The 17,870-nt window shown below is 37.7% G+C and overlaps 1 protein-coding gene across 1 annotated transcript in view; it reads right to left on the reverse strand.

Annotated features, from left to right (window-relative positions):
* Positions 1-1,949: 1,949 nt before the first annotated feature.
* Fas2 (neural cell adhesion molecule fasciclin 2) overlaps positions 1,950-17,870 on the reverse strand; it is a 19,644-nt gene continuing 3,723 nt past the window's right edge. The window contains exons 4-9 of the mRNA XM_011500850.1: positions 16,805-17,328; positions 15,985-16,523; positions 14,960-15,415; positions 5,867-6,004; positions 5,482-5,551; positions 1,950-2,294 (exon numbers count right to left, since the gene is read on the reverse strand). Coding sequence (XP_011499152.1) covers positions 2,153-2,294; positions 5,482-5,551; positions 5,867-6,004; positions 14,960-15,415; positions 15,985-16,523; positions 16,805-17,328 — 1,869 coding nt within the window. The 3' untranslated portion in view covers positions 1,950-2,152. The remainder of the gene's footprint in view (positions 2,295-5,481; positions 5,552-5,866; positions 6,005-14,959; positions 15,416-15,984; positions 16,524-16,804; positions 17,329-17,870) is intronic.

Here is a 17,870-nt window from a genome sequence, read left to right on the forward strand (position 1 = left end):
AGCTAATAAGTACTATATTCTACATTTGGCAAAATCTCGCATCATTTTTTCGTGTAAAAAAGCTACGTTCGTGGAAAAATTGATCACCTTGATGAATGATCGATCTTTCCTCGGCGTCGATTATAACACTATTGTGTGTGCGTGTGTAAGTGCCTCTGTGTGTGTGTGTGTGTGTGCGTGTTGCCTATGTGTTTGTGAATTCCGATCGATACAACGTCATACTGTAGCGTGGCTCTTTTCTCTTTCACAGGTTTTTCGTGTCTGTCAAACATTTCTTTCTTTTAAGACTAGGGAATAATAATGTTTACAAGCATTTACAAAAGACTTATCACAATTTCAACTGTTTTTTTTTTTGTATTTTTTTTTCTTTGTGTTTTTGTGATTTTTTTTTTGTCTGTGTTTTTGTATTTTATTGTTTTGTTGAAAGCATTCATATATCTGAGAGGAATGTGACGTTGTATAACCAATTTTTTTCTTAATTCCTCCATTACTTTACTTAAACTTGTCTCGCACAGAAGAAACGACACTGCATTAAAATTACAAGTAAAACACATTAATACACACATACGCGCCTGTTAAAGTCTTTTTGTGTCATAAAGATTTATGCGTATATATATATATATATATATATATATATATATATATATATATATATATATATGTGTTTTTTTTAAAAGATACAATACTTACGAATAAAACAAACATATGGCATTATAAGCATTAGTTACGTTCAACATAAGTAGGTCGTAGAGACAATGTCTACGAATAGATTGAATTTTTCTCATCGCAAAATATAATCGACAATTGTATAAATGTCGGTATCGTGGAGTCTTTATGAATAATCATCGATTTTCTCCAAGCTTAGATAGTCGTAAAAGTTCAATGCCAAGTCTTTAACGTGCCGATTGTTAATAATCTAAAAGTTACATAGAGAGGACTCAGTCTTCGTTAAAACAAATCAATTTAAATAGCGAATGAAGGATTTTGCCTTCCTTCCTTCTTTCTTTCATTCTTTTTGTTCGATTCGGCAGTCGCGCGGCACACCAAACGCCTAAAATACAATCGCATCGGAGCGGTACAATGTTCGAATAAAATTGCGCTCGACTTATCTGTCATATATGACAATCAACAGTGATTTCCTCCCGTAAATGTGATACCTTAGCGATTAAAATGCATGAGAGGTGATAATACATGTGTCATTGAGGAGAAAACGTATTTACAGGAAGGTGAATAGGAATAATTGTAATAATATAGAAATCGGATTGAAGCCGACGTACTAGATTGCGATTGCGATTGGATAAGATCTCTTCTGTCTTATTCTTTAAGCGTGCGAACACGCCGCAACACGTAACGAAAGTCGATCGATGCCATCTCGTCCAACGGATCAGCCCGTCAGTTAATTTTCTTTTGTACAGCTCTCCTAAGTCTCTTTGCCGCATCTAGTCGTCAGAGTAGAAGGCGCTTATTAAGTAACACACCGACATTTTATTTATCCTTTAGCTATTTAGATATTGTCATCGTTAATGAGGCGGGGGACGGGAGGGGGGAGGGCTGATATCGAAGCGCGAAAGTTCCTTCACCGTCCTCATCCCGTTGTAACCCCCGCTCTCGTTGCGTTCGTTCTTTCAAAAATTATTATCCACACTTTCATTTAATTTCATGTCCATCTCTTTCCTTTCACCCTTTCTTTCGTTCTCTCTTTCATATTATTATTTGCTTATGAAAAAATTTTATTTTAATTTGTTGTTTGCGAGCCACTTTCCCAGCTAAATTCTCCCCGAAACGGCGGAATCGCTGTTCTATTTCTTAGAAAGGTACATCGAGACGACGGTTGTTTTCTAAAAACTACTGGGATAAACAAGGGATTGAACTTGGTATCTGCCAATTGACCCTTGTGTGTGCGGCGCGTGGATTGGTGAGTGGGCGTGCGCATGGGTGGATAATTGAGTGGGTGGGTAGATGTGTGTCGGGCGGCTCTCGCGCGTCGGTCTTCGGCTGGTGATTCGACGCGTAAACATCGTCGTCGTCGGGTCGGTGCTGGGGGGAGCCCCGCTGCTGTCGGCTACGTTTCTTTGACGGAACGTAATCGCGCGCCTTTAACGCTCGTTCTCAGAGCAAGAGAGATTTACAATCTAGTACGCCGGAAGAATATCTAAACGGCCGAGTCCTTTCCAACGAAGCCCGTCTTCGAGATCGACCTTTTGCCGTCGAACGTCACCGATGACTCGCGCCGCAGCCCCGAGTCAATGATCGGCGTGATCTTCTTCTCCTCCTTCAGCGGCTCCTTCTCGTCTCTGAATAAAAAAGAAAAACGTTATTACTAGCGTTAAAGGCATTATTTCTTTGATGTATCCTCTCTCTTCTCTCTCACACACTCGCTCGGTCACTCACTCGCTCACCCACTCTCTCTCTCTCTCTCTCTCTCTCTCTCTCACTCTCACTCACTCTCTGTCTAAAGGATTTTTCTCACGGTCTGCTACAGCATTGCATTAACATCAAAAAGTTCGTTACTGCATGCGGCTACCGACCACCACAGTCGGCAACATAATATTTTTAATTTACACTACGTTTAGTACTTCGATACTCGGAGAAATGCCCCTTTCTTTGGCTCACAAATTATTATCCCAAAGTACATTATTTAATGTTTTGCTTTGTAGTAGACGAGCGCGCACTAACACGACTCTTTTTGCGGAAATTATTTCTCATATTTTTCGCAAAGAACCTGCACAAAATAAATTTTTTATGTTATTGATGAAGTTGAAATTTTAATGAACCAAATGGCGCAATTTCTCCGAGCGAACGAAACGGATTTTATCGAATTCAAACAAATGTTATATATACATTGTTTAATAAACAAAACGTAATATTATTACTACGATATGCATTAAGCTATATTTGTAAGATATTTTTTTATTGCTTCCGTATGAATGTTCGACGAATGGTAGTAGTAGGCAATTGTTTGAATTCACTATTTTATTTACCGAGAGCTACGTACAAAATACATTAAGTCAACTACACAACACTATGAAAGTAAAGTGACTAAGCGGTGGTGTGTCGTATAATAAACGTGCAACATTGCCAAAGCTTAATGCGTATGATATATGTAACGACGATACGATTGGTAACGAAGGATTTTTTACGTAACAGGAGGCGAAGTCCGTAATGTGCGTGTGGATTACGTTACGTTACGTTACGTGTGATAATGACTAATAATCATGCGACGTCGCTAAATTTTTCAAAGCAAATGTTCACTCTATATTATTTATGACTATAATATTAATGACGTATGTTCTAACATCTTTTATTCAATTGAAAAACTGCACATTAATTGATAATTACAATCAATTAAAAAGAAAAAAAAATTAAAATTAAGAACGGGTGAATTTACCGTCAATGATTAAACAATCTTAACCAATGGCTACGTTATTATGTTTATGTGTATAATTAAAATTTTCCGATAATGTCTAGTGGTAAAGGGCCGAATCAATTTGAGAAGAGACAGATACATTGTAATATTACAGACTTCGACAAAACAATAAAAAGGATGTGAGGGCAGAAAATGGTGAGTGTCGCTAAATATAACAGGGAAGGAGCGTTCGTCGTTCCAAGTTCTTCCGAGTGAAGCGGAGTCCAAGAATGAAAAAAGTTGGCGGAAGATTCAGCACAATAAGCCAGTAGGGAGGGAAGAAAGAAGAAAGAACTCGTTGCATGCTCTCTCTCTCTCTCTCTCTCTCTCTCTCTATATATATATATATATATATATATATATATATATATATATATATATATATATATATATATATCTTTCTTATAAGCATTCCCTCTTGATCTCCGCTTCCCTTGCGGGCGATCGGTTGCTCTTTTTGCTTCTTTTTTTTATTTCGCGCCTTTTACGTAATAGAATCGACTTTAGAGAGCAACTATGGGTACGAAACGCTGACAAAGACATGGGAGTCACAGAGTCCAATGATTCACACAAAATACATCGTCAAAAATAATAAAAGAAGAACAAAAACAAAATTAAACGCCATGCTGAACGAAAAATGTGAAAAGCCACACTGTTTCGGCACTGCCTCATGCTTTTTCCTTTTATTTATCTAATTTTGTCTAATGGTTATTATTATTATTTTTTTTTTTTTTCAACTCTTGCCCTCTCAATCTCTTTTGCAAGCCCATCATAACTCGTTTACTTTCTTACATGGCAGTATGCTTGACCAGTGTAATGGTACTTTTTCCACTACCCGAGTCTTGAATGGCCGTCACCCCGGCGACGTTCGCCATTTTTTGGTCACAATACGGCAATGGGAACCGCCAACCGTAAAGACTACGTACGATGAAAAAACACAACGTCAGTACCAAATTTCAACATTACGCACAACATAATACCTAATTTCCATCCCTCTTTATTTTGCATATTCTTTAAACCGTAATCGTAACTTTAATATGCCCCCCCCCACCCCCTATACACACGATACTTTACTAACTTTACATTAAACCTAACGCACAATGTGTTTTTGTACGCTCATTTAATTAGGCTATTTATGTCAATGTATTTAATTATGTTCAGCAATGATAAGAGTTCGCTTCGTACATTATTCATTGAAATTTGATATATCAATTACAATATAAATTGTTGGAATCGCTGAGTAAAATGATGTCGTAATTTGAGTATAATTTACAAAACAACAAACGACGAAATAATTTTACGCTCTTGCTTAAATTTGTGAGAAAGATAATGCAGAATAACATGAAAAATTGCTTCTTAATAAAGAGAAATTTTTTTTTTTTTTTAATGCACAAGTACTAAAATGACATATTCGAGATGCATGCTCAAGTATGCCGAACATTTGTTCTCTAATGAATATAAGAAATTAAAATTACTTGAAAAAATATCTTTGGAATATTCGTGTTATGAGCTATGCGGGAGTAAAACAATTATAAATAACAAACGAAAGAAAAAATAGAGTCAATGTACGATACGCGAACGGTCAATGCAAGAACCGTGAAATTCAATGACACGAGAGCGCCAAAGTTGCCAAAGCACAGAATGTGTCGAGCTTGGACGAGTATATTTTTAAAACAAATTTCATTACGTGCGTATGATGAATAATACTATAAAGTTTGTATGGATAAATGGACATATGTGCCGTGTCATGATCGACGAAAATTGTGACTGCGTGTTTACGTGTTAACGTACGTGCGTATGTATCGGGATGGATGTGCGCGTCTTTGTGTCTGTGTGTTTGTGCGTTTGTGCCCACGCGCACGCGCGATGAAAGAAATGAACAGAGAGGTATAGGCGTGTTAATATACACGCGTATATGCATCTACGTTAACACGCGCATTTATGCATGTGTGCATGTATGTATTTATTTATTTATTTATTTATTTAATTATGCATGTATGTATGTATGTATATGCTATGCATAGGTATGTATTTGTAATTTGCTCGCCAAAAGTCTTGTAATTGCTCGTACGTACCTTCCTAATTTTGCATCTTCCTCGTCCACGGGTTTCCTTCGTGATCTCTCGCACATGTAGTAAATAATACCTGGGACGAACAAAGCAAGACAGTTAAAAATTTTGTTTTATCGCTTATTGAATGTCAAAGCAATTAATGATGAATCATCATCATTCTCTACGCTACAGTAAAGGCTAGTAGCGAAGATAAAGATTTAATAATTGTTTTAATAAAAGGTCATTGTAGAAGTATTGATTCGGACGACGACGCCAACGCAAGTGTTAAGTCTAAGAGCAAGAAATTCCAGTATTACCATAGCTTTCTATCTCTTATCAAGTAATACGCGAGTATTTTGGATCCGATTATAAATAAGCCATAGTTACTACGCGACGATGTGTTGGTTACCTGACTTGTTGGTGCAGTAAAGTATGGTGTCGATAATCAGCATGATGACGATAAAAGCGGCAATAGCAATGCCGATTATGGCCGCGCTTGAGATTACGGAGCCATGATGCTGGAGCACAGATGCGTTACTTACGTTGCCTGTAAAGAAATCGAAAATTCGTCATTAGTCCTCGGAGCCGGGAGAGTCGCATGAGATCAACAATGTTAGTGCAAAAGCTGAAAGAAACGGGACGATGTTTGGTGATGGAACGCCGAGCCTAGAACCGAATTCTTTCATTCAGCGATTTTTTCTATGTGCTATCCACCCCCCCCCCCCCCCTCGGTCTTGTAGGTTACATGGACGTGGTGGTGGTAAACGTGCGACGTTTCAATAGAACCTCGCACACAATGGAGTTTCTAGCTGTGCGACGAGCGACTCTTATCGATTGATCGATCGCCAAGCCAAGAATTATACACGTACGTGCGCGTGTGTGTATGCGTATGCGTAAGTGGTTGGCGCACTCTTAACGCGCGGATGGACAGCCATGAAGTCGAGATAAATAAATAAATAGCGTGCATGTGGGACCCGCAGAGGATAAAAAAAAAAAAAAAAAAAAAAAAAAAAAAAAAAACTTTTGTTGTATGAAAATATTATAGAGGACTCCTACCGGGTGATTTCCGTTCAGGATTAAACGATGGAGCTCGATAAAACGAGAAAGACGAAAAACGTACTGGTACTGCGTGCGCTGTGCCTCCACACTGGAGAAAAGCAAAATATATAAACGCATCAAATTTACTTAGCCGGGACACATCACCAAACACGTGCCGTGAGCGCATTAATGCATTTCCAAACAGTTTAGACATAATCTTAATAAGAAGATAAGAGATAACGAGGCAGGCGGCATATTATTATAGACTGCCAACAATCCGTTTATCATTTTTGAATATTAAAAAAGGAAAAAACGTACACGAGATCTTAAGCCTATGTTATAGGTGATGATGATGATAATGCAGATGAGCACGTTTAAATGATTTCAAATTTATTTACACGTTTGTGCATACATAGCGCGATACAAATTGCAAGACGTTACGTTATGATTTTTAACTGAGACTGCCACAAACGTTTACTTAAATCCTCTCCCCCCCCCCTATCTCTCTCTCTCTCCCTATCTCTCTCTCTCTCCCTATCTCTCTCTAACGAATCGATAGATACCAAGATTTCATCGAGGCATCGTACTCGATGCATCTTACCCCACTCCCTCCTCCGCCCTACTATATCGCTCAATACTATTCTATGTTTAACAAAAATTGTTAATTATAAGATCCGTAAAGCTCATTTATCAACTAAACGTCGCATATCGATGATAAATAGCGTAAGCCTATTATATCTATAATTATAATGCATTGGCTTTTATCATTAATGAATGCGTAGACTTTTGAGTATTCAACGATACAAGTTTGTTGTAGATTGTTTTTTTTTTACTACTCTTTCTTCTTCTTTTTTTTTTTTTTTTTTTTTTTTTTTTTTTTTTTTTTTTTTTTTATCCTCTGCATAATGGTGTATATGTTTATATATTGTTAAAGAACGCTAGTACAGCTGAACTTTATTCTAAATGATTCGATATACTTAGGATTTAACAACCGAGTATCAATGCCTACTTTTCTCATTTCAATACCCAAAGGCTTATTAATTAATGTCTTTCAAGAGCCGTCGGCGCATTACAGGAATAAGTAAGCATTTGACGACGAGTACGCAAGAGTTTATTTTATTATTCTAATTAACTTTCGTTAAGCGAGATAATTGCATGTAAAATTACACTATTATAAATTATCTTGATGTCATCAATGATTATGATTGTTTAAAAAAAAAAAATAATAAATAAATAAATAAATAGTAGTAAGAAATTTGAACAAAATTATTAGATTAACTCGCTCTATTATATTCTTTAACTATACTCTGTTCCGACTCGACATTGCTCATTATTATCTGATAACCGAACTTGGGGTGCACACACCTTATCTATTCCTATCGAGGTAAAAATACTTGCAGGTACGTTCTCATTGCCCAAACAAATAAAAAACAAAAGTACAAGAAGAAATATGTGAGATTAGTGACGAAGCAGCGTACTACTGGCGTACGTACAATCTTTTTTTCACTTTTTTTAATAGAATTATTAAGTAAAATAGTATTGTAACGTCAGCTCGTAATAAGGTAGAACGGTAGGAATTTCCTAATAATTTAACAGACGGAAGAAGGTATCGCTATAGTACAATATTGTATTTATATATTTAAAGGCCGTAATGTGGCGAGATTGATACGACGTGTTCACATTGGTGTGAACGAGTGTGACACGACGAGTCGCGCGTTTCTCAACAAAAATTTGCCGCTCCGAAGTCATTGTAAACGTGCCTATCATTGGTATATATTGAACAGCGTAATGGACGGATGATGTTATTGTCGGACGAATGAATGAAAAGGGGCATAGGGGGTGGGGAGAGGTGAGATGAGGTGATGTGAGCGTAAGCGTTAACAAAAACGACAAGCAATGGTTGGTCGAGAGCCCGGGAAGCTGTTGAGCGATTACGGGAAAAATGAAAAGGAAAGCAAAGAAAAAAAGGCCTTGGACTTGAAAATAAGCGAAGTAAGTTAGTTATGCTTTTGTTTTTGTTTTTATTCCGTTTTGCCGTGCGATGAAAGGAGGCAGAGCAGAGGCTGTGGCAGACGACGAGGAGGGACCTCGAAGAGAAAACACACGGTAAAAGTAAATGGGGGACAAAAGAGTAAGTAAGAACTCGGGCTTCGAGAAAGGTAAGAACCATTTGCTTCCGAGCAGTGCGCACACGCGATTGTGTGTGTTAATCTACACGTCTACTGGTACGACTACTCTGCGTAATTGCACCTCGGTCCAGCACCACCGGCAGTAGCAGCAGTAACGGTAGCGGTAGCGGTAGCAGTGGCCAGTAACAGTAACAGTAACAGTAAGAATAGCAGTAGCAGTAGCAGTAGCAGTAGCAGTAGCAGCAAGAGTAACAGCCACGCCACACTACATCGCTATATTTAATGCTACGCAACAAGACAAACACGTGCCATCCATACACCTTACTTTTTTTTTTTTTTTTTTTTTTTTTTTTTTTTTTTTTTTTTTTTAAGCAAAATCTTTTGTTACGATTTAGTATAATATTAATAGTAACAGTAACAGTATTAACAAATAGTATTAATAATATTAATAATAATAATAATAATAATAATAAATGTAATAGTAATAATAAGGCTGGCTTTTAATTCATAATTACCATTCGATCTGTCAGTCAACATATTTGCTCTACTCCTCATTGTTATGAGGCGATACTTTGATGGATTTGCGTGTGCGGGACTCCGTAGCGGTTTTTTGTATTGAATCAAATAAAAATGTGGACGCGCCGAGAAAGTCACTGCAAGTGTTCCTGTTACGTGTGCGGTAGAAAGCTGTGCAAGATCGACGTAGCTCGTCCATTTGTTTGGGAGATGATCGATTTGCAAAACAGCGGTGGCAAAACCGTACTATTATTTTTGCCATAATGCAAAAATCGCAACGCGGAACGCTTGAAAGTGACTTCATCGGTGGTCCATGCGAGTGCGTTGTTGTTTTTCCATCAGAACATTCTATGTATTTTCGATATTTTTTTTTTTGGTTTTTTTTTTTTTTCGTTTCTTCTTTGTTTTTTTTCCAGCTCTCTATTTATAAGTGTGTGTATTATTTACAGTAATAAATGCTCCGCAGAAAAAGGACTTATTCATTGCTTTATACGTATATATGCTGGCTTTAGCCAAGAACACAGACATCTATAAACGCTTATAAGACGACCACTGAATTACGTGATTTATATGTACGGGGAGATTTTTCTCATGCCATGGGAAAAAGACTCTCTCTCTCTCTCTCTCTCTCTCTCTCTCTCTTTTATATATATATCAGTTGTGTGGGTGTAATTTCGTTGCATTAAGGGCGCGCGCGCGCGCGCGCGTCTGCCTGCTTCACGGCCTCAAACTCCACGTGCTCGGTGCACGTCATGCGACGAGAAAAGCGCGTCAATAACTCGACATCGCCGAGTAATCTCTCATAAACGAGCTTTCGCCATAGCGAATGGTGAGTCAAGTCGATTAATACGATTACGAGTACAGCTAGACTAAAAGTACGTAATTCGTGTCTCTGGCTCCACCTACACTCCGCTCTCCCAACGGAATTGCCAAACCCAAGTGAAATAAGAAAGCTCGAGGAGAAGGTGGTAGATGAGGCGTAATATGCTGCTTCAACACATCGGCGCTTGCCATCGCGCTCGCTCCCTTCCACGCTCATCGTGTTCTGTACAATCGTCGAGGGACGCAGTGTCGATGCACCATTGTACAATTTTCCTTCATCAATTTTCCTTCCTCATTCTTTCCTCCTCTCTTCGGGCGCTTACACACAAACGGCCGTCTAAGGCTTGCGATCTATTTATGGAAACGAGCTCGAGCTTCGTAAAACTAACTGTCGTTAGCCAGGAGAGTCTCACATTACTCTCAATCGTTATTCTCATCGAATCCACACTCTGGCGACACGTAAATAAAGCAACCATTGTAGTAGTAGTACGAGTAGTGGTGGTGGTGGTGGTGGTGGTGGTGGTGGTAGTGGTGGTGGTGGTGGTAGTAGTGGTGATGGTAGTAGTAGTAGTGGTGATGGTAGTAGCGGTAGTAGTAGTAGTACCGATAGTAGTAGTAGTAGTAGTAGTAATGGTAGTATTCGAGTAGTAGTGGTGACGGTAGTAGTAGTAGTACCGATAGTAGTAGTAGTAGTAGTAGTAATGGTAGTATTCGTTGTCGTCGTCGTCGGCGTCAAAGTACTCGTTGCTAACTCTACGGATGATTATTTATTTCCCTTTACGAGTCTCGAGTTCGAAGCCAAGCTTTTTCACGCCAATTACTAGGACCAATTCTACACTTCTCTAAACCATTATTTTATCTTTCTCTTTCATCTAAATCGAGTTTACCGTATCAATAAGTCGGCCTATTTTATTATTTTGTTTATTTTATTTTTTGTTATTATTTTTATTTTTACGATTTGTTTTTATTTCGTTTATTTAGTTATTTATTTATTTTTTTGTTATTGTTGTAACATAAGGAAAGTAAATATTTCTAATCGTAAAATAAAAGCGGGAGAGAAAATTCAGTGCCCGTAATTAATAATCGTCGATAAAAATATAATGCAATTTGAAGAAAAGAAAAAAGCCTTTGAAACTGATTTATCAAGATCGTGTGTATACATTTCGTAAACTTTGCGAGCTAATCGTGCAATACTTAATAAGTACTGTTTTTACGAATAATAGCGTCGAAAGTTGTGTATACACCAAACGAGAATAAAAATCAGCTAAGCTCTTACATTTCTCAAAGCGCATGTATTTTCCACCGGACATGTATTAATTTCCACGGCGATATCGCTCCCGTAAAACGGAAGTAATTCCAATAAATTTTGCATCTTGAAAGTCTTTTTTTTTTTTTTTTTTTTTTTTTTTTTTTTTTTTTTTTTTTTAAGAAATGTCCATCCGTCGCCTTTGCGTAAAATTTATCGGCGCTATAAAGCAGGCAAACGACGCTACTTACTTAACTTAAAACACAGTGATGCAGACACGGCGTTACATCGAGAGTAAAAAAAATGAGAGAGAAAAAAGTGTACAAATAAGGAAAATAGAAAAAAGAAAAAAAAAAGAAAATGAAAAAGAAGTGAAACAACAATCAAGCGCATGCCATGCATCGCGTTGCAGAAGGTCGCGTCGCGGCGTCGATTTTGCAGGGGCAAATATGGAAACGACGTCGCGACGCAAATTCCATTTTAGACCGACGGAAAATTCCCAGACAACGCTGATGTTCGTAAATTTTCTTCTTTTTTTTTCCTTTTCTTTTCTTTTTTTTTTTTGTTTTTTTTTGTTTTTTTTTTTGTTTTTTTTTTGTTTTTTTTTTTGTTTGTTTTTGGTTTTATTCCGTTTCTTTTAAGTTGTCCAATTGGTCGTGGAAGCGCGATAATTAAAACGGGAAAAGTAAAATTTAGTCGTAATTAAATGAGGCTGCCAATGCTTCGGCGAAGCAGCTTGCAACGTGCGACGAGCTTAACCTCATTCCTGCCAATATTTTACCAACACTGTCGAATTTCGGCTTTAGCAAGCAATAGGATATTTTTGAAGGATATTTTTATGCAGACTCATTGCCGCCACGACAGTGTCAATAATTAGGGCGTTTGTGCGTTTGTGCTGCGACGTTATGTATGACGACGCGTGACGTCAATCACTAGTGCTTATAAAGTAACACAGAATACGTGAAAAGTTTTTCATATTATGTCGTTGATTACTTATTAATTAAAATATTGACTAAGTGCTAAAATTAATGATCTGCATAGTAAGAATAGCCCTAATGCAGTAACATTCATGGTTGCCATGTCGAGCAATAAAATATAATGAATCGTAATTGTCTAAGGAAGGTTGGACAAATAATGCGCTCTAAAACCGCGGTTCGACGGACAAATATTTCTAGACAAGCAGACAACTAGTGACTGATTAGATTCAAAAGAAGAAGAAAAACGATATAAAGTTAAGGGGGCGAGTGGAGGGGGGCGTGAAAAAAATATAGGGAAAAAAAAGTTCTTGAAAATGATAATGAAATATAATAAAGTAAATTAGATAAAAAAAAAAAATTTTTTTTAAGAATTTTGTATTAAGAGATATATGATTATTGTTTTTGTTTTTATTTTTTTTTTGTTTTTTTTTTGTTTTTTTAGCGAGATCTTTTTCTTTTTTTTCGAGACAAATGTACGGTATAGTATTCCGTTAACACTAATTTAACATCCAGCATCCGTCAATTTGTTGTCTTACAAACAATTATTGGTTATGATGCATAATTAATGGAGAAAAAAAATATATGTATATATATATATATATATATAGAAAGTGCTTTTATCCGTAAAATAAATAAATTTTGGTTAGTTTTAGTGGGCACTCTTACGAATGTTTTAAATATTTTAAAAGAAATAGTTTAGTATTAATCCTGATAAGTAAAGTTTCATCAAGAAAAATTAAAAAGTACCGATGCTCTTGAATGTAAATAGAGCTCCTATATTTATATAATCTCAATACTACGTAAAAATTCTCTAAAAATACGATTCCAGCCTTTGACAAAATTTTTCTCGCCCATGAGAAACTATTCGTAAACACTAGGCATTTGGCAATGTAAGGCATCTTGATTTTAACGTTTTTCTTTCTTTTTTTCTTTCTTTGTATTTTATTTTTTTTCACTTATTTATTTATTTTTTTTGTTTATTAATTATTTACTTAATTATTTATTTACTTTACTTTAACAAGACTCGTTTGTATAGAGCACAACACGAAGAACGCACTCCCGTATGACTTATGCGAGAATAAAAAGAGATGTCAAACAAATATATATTTTATATAAAAAAAAAAAAAAAAAAAAAAAAAAAAAAAGAATTACAAGATCCGCTTGTGAGTGTAGCAAAGTAAATATGAAACGTACCAGTACGTTTATAATAATGAGCATTCAATGCAAACTCTATAAATACACGCTTGATTATCCGTCGAATATCGACGGGATTTGAAATCTTTCTTTCTCACTCTTTCTCACTCTCTCTTTCTTTTTTTTTTCTCTTTCTTTCTTTCATTCACCTATCTCGCTTTCTCTTCGCATCGGAATGTATACCATAAATCTTTAATACGATCCTAAGCTAATGTAATTGATGAATGGTGATTGATTTTCGCGCTTGTTCTCTGCACATTAATATCGCGTACAATAGAGGTGAGAATTGAAAATAACTAATCGCACAACTTTAATCCTCTATTATTTTTCTTCCGCCTTTGGCGTAACATTTATCTAGCGGACAATGGCTCTCTCTCTCACTCTCACTCTCACTCTCACTCTCACTCTCTCTCTCTCTCTCTCTCTCTCTCTCTCTCTCTCTCTCTCTCTCTCTCGTTCTTTTTCGGAATAAAGAACGTAGATCTGTGGAATACGTTAGTCGGCGGAAAATAACATTGAAACGAATCTGGAAGAGACGTTAAACATCTAAAATGATCTTTGACCCTAGCGTAATGCAAAGAACATACACGTTCCAGCTACTCAAAATTATGTGTATACCCAGTGTTATGCGTAATAAGTTGTTTAATTTTTATTTTTTAATTTTTTTTTTCCTTTTTTTTCATTTTTCTGTTGATCTACTTTGCGGAGCGTACGTAAACTCGTTTTCATTGTCACTTCGTCGAATGCTAAAATTCGAATCCCGTTCGTCGTTGTCTTTATTTTTAAAGTCTTGATGGCGCTTTTCTTTAAATTACTAATGATAAGATCGTTAATGTGGCGGCAACGACCTTCATGGTGAGCTGGATAGCGACTCCGTCAGATGTAATATGTGCATCCACTACAAAGCCCTCAGATTCTGGATAATAAAAAGCTTGTGTTGAAAGGGTGGACAGAAAAGGACCGAGCGATACACGTCGATTTAGCTTTGACTCGAATTTAAATAAATATCCCCGACGTCTCCCTTGTACGTACCAGTCTACACTCCAGTTACGTGATCAATGCACTTACACGTACGTAACAACTTTTACATCATTATCGACACTTTAATACCGTTCGAGTGCTAATTTTTAAACGTGAATATGCATATTCGGAGATAGAAAAACAAGTAAAATGCAAGTACGGATGAAAAATAATGGGGATACGATTTACAAACGAACGATAATAAGAATTAAATAAATAAATAAATAAATAAAACGGTACTCGTGTACACTGGTGTACAATAATGGTGAATAAATAATTAGTAATAATAAATAATAAATAATAACGATAGTAATAGCAATAACAATGATTATAATAATAATTACGATGATAATAATAACAATAATAATAATAATAATAATAATAATAATAATAATAATAATAATAGTAATAATAACAACAACAATAATAATAGTAATAATAGTAAAGGAGAAAACAAAAAAGAACAAGAAAATTAAATAAAAATTAAAAAATGCTCAAATAGTTCTTAAGACACGGGATGGAGATTTTAATGATGATAGATATAGGGTGACAAAAATTACCTCTCGTAGTCTTAATCGTGATATTTGCGGGGGCGCCAAAGCCCAATTCATTATGGGCCCGCAGCTCGATTTTGTAGTAAGTATCGGGATAAAGTCCCGAAATCCACGTGTCGCGCTTCGTTTCGAATTTGCTGTGGCAAGTGTTTTCCACGAGTTCCCACTGGTCGCCGGTGTACTTCTTGACCTTGCACCACTTAACCTCGTAGTAGTCGATGCTCATTCCGTTGTCAGGTGCTACCGACCACTTGGCATTGTACTTGTCGTGGTAGTGGGAGAGAATGTAGGCCCCTTCGGGAGTGGGCAAGAAATGGGCCAGTCCGGGGACGCTTCGCATCGTCGTCGAGAAGCGCTTGTTCATGCCCCAGTTGCCGCGACCGGCTTCGTTCGAGGCGGCAAACCGAAACTCGTAATTCGTCTGGGGCTCCAAATTCTCGACCACGTAGATGCCGTGAGAGCCTGAAATGGGGTGTGGCGAGGTATGCGTGGTAGGGGACGAGCGGGGTGAGGGGAGAAAAATAAAACATCAGCATCCATTGACAAAAGTCGGATATATCATCGATCTGCGGCACTTGGCTAGCGTGGAAGATCCAATCGTGAATCGATTAAATAATCTAGCGAAAGCAATGCAAAGCGATAATGCCATAATCGTTGATAATCCGTAATTAAAGAGATTTGATTTTATTTTCATAGAAGATGGGTTAAACTCACATGGCTAATGTTAAAATGAAATTTTTGAATAATGTGGTAAAAACACTTGTTCTACTTAAAAGACAAAAACGTTGTCTCTCTCTCTCTCTCTCTCTCTCTCTCTCTCCTGGATTTAAATATACCAGAGGTGGGAGGGAGTGAGGGAAAAAGCAGGCAAAAGTAGCTTTCTTTTTCTTTTCTCTCGTTTTTTCTAACGGACGAGAACGAGTGTACAGATAGTATATATGTGGGGTGGTGGTGGTAGCTGGGGGAAGGGAGGGTGGGCACGTTTAAGCTAGTGATTTTTTTTTTTATATTCTTAAGCATTGGAGGCTCACCGACGGCCCAGGTCCTGTTGCGTGCTGTATTCCAACCCGTATCCTGCTTTCTATACTGCACGATGATGGTTCTTATCGGCAGATCGTCCGGCGCTACAGGGGGCACAATATTAAATGTTATTGTTGTCGCGGTCGTCTCTACCATCCTGACTTGAGGTATTTCCGTCGGTTTGGGCGCATCCCTCAGCTCCAATAAGTGAAAGGCCTCGCCGTATCGGTTGTTGGCTATGCACTTGTACTGAGTGTAATATCGTTTGCTCACGGGTATTATGAGCAGATGGGAAATGGGACCGTTGCCGATGATTTTAATTTGAGGATCGTTCTCGACCTTCTGGTCCCCGTAGTAAGTCCAGCGAATCGTCGCGTTTGGTATGCTCTCGACGATACAAGTGAGGTTCACGGGCCGTGCGTCCCACGACCAAATCGTCCGATTGTTCATCGAGGCGAAGGATGGCGGAAACTCGACGGTCAGATGGCCGTTCTTGAATGCAATGCCGCCCTTATTGTTTGCTATGCACTCGTACATGCCGTCGTTAGATCTGCGGATAAAAGAGGTTATTTCGTTATTAATCGTATCGCCTCGTCTAGAGTATTGGCGCTACAACGGCATTATTTGTCCGTATGGAGGAGAGAAAGTGGGAAGAAGCGAGCGTTGATACGTGTTTATTTAAAGGGCCTAAGGAAACTGCTCGTCGCCCTCCCAAAAACCTTTATTATAATAGCTTTCGTGCTGGTGAGCTAATTGGGTGGGTGGGTGGGTGGGTGGGGGGAGGAGGATATATAATTAATTTTAAGTCGAATATTTTCAGAGCTTTCGTACCTTAAGGCCTGATCGATCTTCAGCTCTCCGATCGTCTCGTCATTCTGATCGTCAAATCTATTATTGAGAATGATCCTGTCGTCGTTCATTTGGGCGCCGATGGTGTACGGATTGGAAGTCGTGTGCTTGCGGAAGATTATGCTTGGCGGTGGTCTGCCAAAGGCCTTGCAGGAGAGGGTGACATTGCCCCCTTGGCCGACGGTCTGATTGAGGAACTCCATGATCTTGGGCTTGATGAGGACGTTTAGTTGGATGTTCATGGTGGTGATGCCAGCGGCGTTCGAGGCCGTGCACTGGTACTCGCTGCTGTCCTCGCGTCTCACGTTCGTGATAGTGAGGACGCCCGTGTCCTTGTTTACGCCAAAACGATCGGCCGTCGCCAGATTCTCTTTCGTCATGGTCTTGATCCAGGCGAACTTTGGTGGCGGCTTGCCCGTGCCGTTGCAAACGATGTTGACGTTGTCGCCTTCGGTCACCTCTCTCAGGGGATTTTCGAATTCTTTGATTTTGGGTCTCGTGTGCACCTGCGAGCGATTATAGAATGAAACGAAATATTTTGATTGTCAAGTTTCACTATTAAACGATTAACGAAACATGTAAATATCGAATAATTATTGTTACCATTGTGGCCTAATATGTAAAATTGCCAATGTTTCTGTATATTTGTACAGTATATATATATATATATATATATATATATATATATATATATCTTTTTTTTTAACTGACGACGTCCTTTTCCAGTGCTAAATAGTCGTGATTAATTAATGAATTTTCGATAGCGATGATTGAAAGGAAATCGAACAAAAGAAATTTAAAAGTATACTACAAATCATTGTGAAATCACAATAAACGCCTCTTATAACACGAGAACTCATTTATCTTTATAGTATTCCTCAATGATTCTTTGAAGAAGACGGAATTTTATAAGTTTCAACAATTTTTTCACTAAGCGTCTAATGTAAAAACTAATATTCAAATCCAAGATTACCTTAACATAACACAATATCCATTTATTCGTTTTTAACCAATAAAACCGTCGCTATTTTATTAAATAATCACTACT

The sequence above is a fragment of the Ceratosolen solmsi genome, unplaced genomic scaffold, assembly GCF_000503995.2.
Source record: "Ceratosolen solmsi marchali unplaced genomic scaffold, CerSol_1.0 scaffold27, whole genome shotgun sequence".
Taxonomy (NCBI): Eukaryota; Metazoa; Arthropoda; class Insecta; order Hymenoptera; family Agaonidae; genus Ceratosolen; species Ceratosolen solmsi.